The following is a 6,971-nucleotide window of genomic DNA, read 5'->3' as shown; positions in this document are numbered from 1 at the left end:
GCATGCATTATTGAAGCAGCTAACGGCCTCATCCTGTCTCCGTCATATCTTTCTGCCTTTCTGCTGGGCATGTGGCTTGCAGAGAGCTAGCTGACTGAGAGTAGCAGCATCGCTTCTCCATTTACTGCCTTTCCAGCGTCCTCAAGGGGTTATTGAAGAGAATAGTTTGAAATAAGTCTGTGCGTATCTGCACATGCCAGCAAATGAGTGAATCGTGCTTATCCTTTGTGGCCAGAACCCAGTCACACCCCAAGAAGTAAGAAGAGCTCCTGTAGTCTCAATGTACTGGGAAAAAAAAAACATCCTTCTGCTTCTCCCCTTATTCCTGATCCCATTTTAGCACCGTGGCTATCCATCTCCAGGAATCAGAGGTAAGACAGACTCCTGCCTCTTGCATGGGCCAGAGCTGTCGAAGCTACCCCTGCTACCTTTATCTCGGATGAGTTCATATGTAGCAGAAAGGATCCTCTGGGTAAAAAAAAACAACCACCCAGAAGAACCAGAGCCTAACATGCACGGTCAATGGGGATATCATACCTTGGAGACCAGGACAGGGTGTGCAAACCCTACATGGGTCAGGGGAAGGGTCAGTGAGCCGCTGGAGGCCCTATCAGCCATGCTCTGTGACACCCGAATCTCAGGGGTAAGGCTGCGAGGGAGGAGCTAAATGGGTGGGGCTTTGCTCAGTTATTGCCTGACTGAGAGGGAGAACAGGCTGTTAGCCGTCACAGTGGGAGATCAGGTTAGCTGGGGTGGGGGTAGGAGCAGATGAAGATTGGTGCCTGTCAGGGCCTCCCTGGAGTAGGGTAGAGTTGGCCTGTCAAGAGATGATTGTCTCCTTTGGCTGCCAACGACTGCAGGTTTGAAAGAGCCCAGGTGGGGCATAAGCATTAATTTTCTTGGTACTCAGCAGAGCCCGGGAGAGGCAGAGAATCTGCTGAGGGTGGGTGGAGTCCACGAGGGATGGAAGAATTTATTTATTTTTGGCCTTTGGGTAACCTGGACAGGGTGGAGCTCTTACATGGCATAGCTCGGAGGGGCTAAGACGCCCCAGGCCGAAAGGTCTTGGAGGCTGGGTGGATCAGCTGAAGACTAGGAGGGAATATCACTTGAGTCTGGGAGTCTAGATACTTCTAATCTGAGTGATTGCCCTCACTCACCAGGAAGCCTGCGTTTGTGCATATGCATTCTGTGTGTTTGGCTGACTGGCTGCAGTTGGGTAGCAGATGGCCATGAGAAATAAGAGTTGGCGTGAGCCAGAGGTTTGTTTTTACTTTGCTTTTGCAGCTCCATCCATCAGAGGCTGCAAGTCCCAGCCCCGCTGATAGCGGCTTGTACTGTCAGCAAGGCTCAGACCTGAAAAGGTTTTGATACTATCACACTAAGAATTTCCTGTGGAGCAGTATTCCAAAATCCTCCTGTCCCGCCTCCCCAGGAAAGTGCATCAACTGCTGCATAAAACACAGGAGAATCCCTGTGCTGAGTTTCAGTCTGGAAGGATTTTTTTTAATAGTTTTATGCTGGAGTTTTAAACACTTGAAAATAGGTGTTTATAATGTAAAGCCTGAGAGCTCCTTGACTAAAGCGTCTGAAATGCCATTCTATAATGTGCATTGTAAAGTTAACAAGCTTTTCATAGTGCATTTCATATAAATAGCAAGGCATTTGACAATGCTGTACATACAAAAGTGACACACTGCCACAATGCAAGTCAAATTAATTCTTGGTTTCCTTTATCTTCCTGCCCATGTTTTCTCTTGATCCTCCTACTTTATTTGCTCTAATAGCTTCCGCTAATAGAGTCTAGTTGTAGAGGAAGATAACCTGTAGCAAACAGCAGATCCCATTTCTAACCGGTAAATGCCTTCAGCTTTAGTGACATATCAACATTTTCCATAGGTTTTACTTTCCTAGTTTTAAGTAGCATAAGCTCATAGCTCATTATAGAAGGGCAGTGTGCATGAATTACTGCATAATGTTTTACTAAGCCCAAGGATGTGTTCTTATCCAGTCTGCTTGGTTTTAATGCTGATTGGTAATGCCAAGAGGGTAAAGAATTAGGACCAAACATTCAAAGGGAATAAAATGCAGCCTCTGAAATTGCACCCCCATTTTTATGCATGTGTTTTTCTGTGGCCCTGAACTGTGGCTTGCATGCACAAAATTGCAGTTGGCAGGGCAAATTGGGTAATCATTAAAACTGGCTTTGTCTGTGCCCTTTAGGTACGTGGGCATCTCCTTATCCCATTGCCACATGCAAATAGTAGCCTGTGCTCTGAAATGTGGGCTTTTGGATGGAGAAAATGAGAACAATGAAAAATTGCAGGGGCAGTTTTAGTTTCTGAAAATTTGACACTTAAAGGCAAAACAGTCAATGCTTTTATATAATATACAAGTATCAACATCGGGAGCTTGTTGTGGGAGGGAATATAAGTTTGAAACCTGTAAACAAGAGGGAAAAATGAATAAATGTTGCTTAATTCTCAACTCAGACATGGGTTCAGAGCTTTGACTCAGATGTGAACTTCATTGGATTTGCATCCTGTTTAGGAGAGATTATGCTGGGGAAAAGATGTGCCAATGAGGGAAAACTGAAGCAGAGGACAGGCAGCATGGGAAAGCGGAGAATGAAAATGGGAGCAGAGAGATGAAGAAAGATTCTGCTGATGAGTGCACACTTGTAGTGTATACAACACCACCTGTCTGTACCAGCTTTTGCAGAACTCCTCTGTCCCATGTATGTGGCACAGGCATCTCTTTGGGTTGGAAACCCTTTGTGTTTAACACAGCTCTCCTTCTGAAGGAAACCATGGCTCAAAGGACAGGAGGGGAAGAAAAAAGGTTTCATGCATTTTTGTGAACCCACAAATTCCGTTTGAACTCCACAAGATTCATCCATCCCTAGCAGACCGTAAGGAGAGGGAGCTATTGAGGATGACTCAAGGGGGCTTAATTAGGAGTAAAGCCTAATTAAGAGAACTCGGACAGAATGTCAGGGAAGAATTTGATGTATTAGGCTGCGTGGAACTGCTTCCCCCAGGAAGTGGTAGAAGCTCTGTCACTTGGGATGTCTAAAATTAGACTGAACAAATCACTGGTAAGTGTACAAGAGGGAATAAGCTTTCACTCGCAGGCAGATGGACTGGATGACCTAATAGGTCATTGTATCCTGTAACGTCTATGTCTCTTAACGGGTATAGGAAACAACAAAACAAAAAACAAACCCACTGCCAGCTAGTAAAATGGAGCCAATTAATATTTCATAGCTATGATGTCACCCAAAGGCGATAGTTTAATGGTTCTAACAGCACAATCCTGAAACGTGACTTTAAGCCTGATGGGGGAGAAGAAAAAAAGCTGCATCATTCTTATGGTGTTTTAACTTCAGCTATGCTCTGGACCATCTCCTTTGTCCCAATCCCTCCACAAACAGTGGCCCCTGTCCTGCAACAAGCTCCATATTGACAGATCCCGGCATTCAAGATGAGCTACATTAGCCTCATTGTGGGACTCCATATGGGTCCAGGGGGGAGCCTATGCCGAGCTTGTGGCAGGATCAAGCCCAGTGGATGGTTCTGTAACTCTGGAGTTCAAGGTGTGGCTGTATAGTTGGTGCGTGCAACATATACAGATATTATGATGGAGCGGTAGTGAGACCACAGTTAAGCTTGTATAAAGGGTCTTAATTGCAGGGAGAGTCATTTATTCTGTGTAGGGCCAAGAATTAAAACAAAACAACCCTCCCTCCCCAAAGTTACGTTTGTAAGTCCAAATTTAGGCATCTGCCCTAGATTTTGAAAAGCTCTGAGCACCCAACATTTCCCATTGACTTCTTTGGGTGTTGAGGAATTTTCGATCAGGCAGATGCCTAAGGTATGGATTTAGGTGGCTGAAATTAGGCACCTGTTTTCAAAAATCTTGACCTATATAAACATTTCCAGTAAACGTTTTCTTCTTGGAATGGGTCAAATATCTGACACCAAAATATTACAAATAATAAACCAACATCCATTAAAAGCAGAGGGGATTTTTTTAAGGAATTAAAGAAAAATATGTACAAATATTTTAAGGCTCCAAAACCTCAGCAATGTGTGTATGACTAACCAATGCAATCCTATGATTTCATATTGCCGTAACCACTGTACTATCTTTATCTCACCCCCTTCATGGCTCTTTATTATGTTAAATCTTAGATTGGACGGATGGATAGAGCTTACAATCCTCATCATTTTATCCTGCACTCATGCCCATGTTGTCCAAACACCAACAGTTCTTTGATGCAAAAACTTTGTCTCTTACTGGTCTCTCAATTGCTATGCAGTCCTATGTTGTTAAATACTTTATTAATCATACAAATTCATTTTTAAAAGTGTTGTGATCCATCAACTATATAAAATGCAACTCTCAGTTGCACAGATATCACCATGGGTGTCACTGCATAATAACACCGTTTTCTCAATCACTGTTTTCCTAGGTGCTGTATACGTACCTGTAATAACCATGTCACATGCTGCTTATTCTGTCTACCTATCTGAGAGTTCTGTTGGCATGAGAAGGAACTTGACCTTTACTTTTATAGTTATCTTGTCGTTATCAGAACCCCTTGAACTCTCCTCTGTATAATGGACATCTACATGTCAGAAATCAGTTTTGTAGAGCTGCAGTAGGCATAGTTCCACTGAAATCAAGGTAGCTGTACAGATTGAGACCTCCCTGGGGATCTGGGTGGATGTTTGCAATAACACTGGTTTCTCTGGTGGGTTTGGAGAGGGGTGAGAACGCTGTGAAGTTTGGTGGGTTCCCTACTCTAACTTTCCCACCTCTTGAAAGGTTTTCTGGTTTGGGAGGAAGAGCAGGGTATGCTATTGACACATCCACTTTCTGGGCCCCATTCCCATCAAAACTCATGCCACGCCATGCAAGGTGTCTTCTTCCACACTATGGTGAGGAGCACTTGCGTTGTAGAAGCTAGAGGTGTCAGAGGTCTGTTGGATCATGTTTATTCCACTCCTGCCCCTGGCTACTGCAGGGTTGCCCACTGCTACGGTATGATGGAGGCTTGAGTAGCTGGTTTGGGAGATGTAAACGTGTCACCTCTGTGTCTTCTGGTGAGAGGCATCTCTTCACATGCAGTGCACTTGCTGAATTTCCTAGTGCCTATATGTGTCTGATCAATGTGCCAATAAAAAATTACAGCACTTGAAAAGAAGAACAACAAAATAAAAAAAAAAAAAAAACAGATACTAAATTATTTTTTAAGAGCTCAGCCTTGATCTTTGCAGCACACTCCAATCTCCACTAATCTGGCATTATGTTTTGTATAGTACCTTTTTGATTTATGCTACTCTCTCCAGACTAGGTTTAGTTATTGTTATATACCAATCAATGGCCTTTTAAAATCTCCTCCCCCGCCTTGAGAGTTTTGGAGAAATTATTGATCACGATTTCCCTCCGTTGTCTCAAATGTGCCATATGAGTCATACCCCCACCCCCTCTGAAAGCTTTAACACATTAAGGGGAAGAATAAAAAAAACCTCAGGACTGTGTTGCTCCAATGCCTTGGTGGCATATTTGCATCATGTTCCCTTCCAGCAAAACACCCATGATGTGTATTTTCTGCCTTTCAGCTGACGACGCTTGTGGAGGGACGTTACGGGGACAGAGTGGAATTATCTCCAGTCCTCATTATCCTTCAGAGTATGGCAATAATGCAGACTGTACGTGGACTATCCTAGCAGAGCCTGGAGACACCATTGCTCTAGTTTTCATGGATTTTCAATTAGAAGATGGATATGACTTTTTAGAAGTCACTGGAACGGAGGGATCCTCACTCTGGTAAGTGAGTGGCTGTATTTCCTTTTATGGCTGTACATGTTTAATTCTATCTGCACATATATAACTTTAGGTGTGAAATTAACTGCAATGGGATCCAGTGTGCACTTCACCTCGTACCTGAACCAGAAACTTCACGGTCAGCACTAGCAGTGGTTACAGCCACAATTCGAGATTTTAAAGTACATTGTAATGAAAAATCTCTGCATATATTTTTATGGCTTTAGTTGAGTTTTACAGTGATTGATGTCTGCTTTTGAAGTCTGCTCTTTCTTAAGAGCCCTGTGGTGTGTAGTTGGTTAACTAGATTAAAAACCTGTTGATGTAGAAATCTTGAACTTGCTTTTTGCTCAATTGTTTTCTGATTACTGGTAAATCTATTGCTGACAAGTTAACTTTACTGTTAACGACCCTGTGGCAAATGTGCTACTGTTTGATTTGCTCTATGTACAGCAGGCTGCAGACAGAATTTAAGTATTCCTGTTCTCTCGTCCCATTAAGTCTAGTTTGATTACTCCACAAATGTGCTTGCTTTGAGAGAGCGGGGTTTATTTTGTTGGTAAGAAACTTATTGCGCTGCAGGCATTCCATTTCTTTTGCTTTCTTCAAGGTAACAATGATGTCTCCACGGTGAGGGCTGTGAAATTACAAGTTGGGGTTTGTAGAATAAATTTGATAGCTGAGGTCTGAACTAATAGCGTCTAACAAAAACAAGTTAGACGCTATTACCCCATGATGATGATTTAGGTTTGTTAATGTTTGGGTTCAGCAGTTGATGATGTTATAAAGATCTTGTTTGATGTGAATAGTGTTTCGCCGGTGGTTGAATCTGTTGAGATTTCAGCTGCATTTTAAATTCCCTTGCTGCTTAGTTGAATGGAATGTAAAAAGGAGGAGGCCAGTACGTTCACTGCGTGAGGTCTTGTCTACACTATGAAGACTTTGTGGGTATAGTTATGCCAGCAAAGCCCCCTAGTGGAGACTCAGCATGTACTGACAGTGGGCATTATTTTCAGAGTGTGATTAAACCAGCACCCCAAACAATGTAAGCTGTACAGGCGAAAGGACTCTGGCCGGTGTAAGCTGCAGTGTGTGTGTGTGTGTGTGTGTGTGTGTGTGTGTGTGTGTGTGTGTGTGTG

At 43.2% G+C, this 6,971-nt stretch overlaps 1 protein-coding gene across 3 annotated transcripts in view; it reads left to right on the top strand.

Annotated features, from left to right (window-relative positions):
• Nucleotides 1–5,752: 5,752 nt before the first annotated feature.
• The window catches only part of CSMD2 (CUB and Sushi multiple domains 2), a 376,903-nt gene continuing 375,684 nt past the window's right edge, over nucleotides 5,753–6,971 (top strand). For all 3 annotated transcript variants that reach the window (XM_026657125.1, XM_026657127.1, XM_026657126.1), the window contains exon 1: nucleotides 5,753–5,835. In XM_026657125.1, the coding sequence (XP_026512910.1) occupies nucleotides 5,768–5,835 (68 nt within the window). In that variant the 5' untranslated portion in view covers nucleotides 5,753–5,767. The remainder of the gene's footprint in view (nucleotides 5,836–6,971) is intronic.

Source organism: Terrapene carolina, unplaced genomic scaffold, assembly GCF_002925995.2.
Source record: "Terrapene carolina triunguis isolate 2854851 unplaced genomic scaffold, T_m_triunguis-2.0 Scaffold236, whole genome shotgun sequence".
In the NCBI taxonomy this organism is placed as follows: domain Eukaryota; kingdom Metazoa; phylum Chordata; order Testudines; family Emydidae; genus Terrapene; species Terrapene triunguis.
This window is presented reverse-complemented; position numbering and strand designations above follow the sequence as displayed.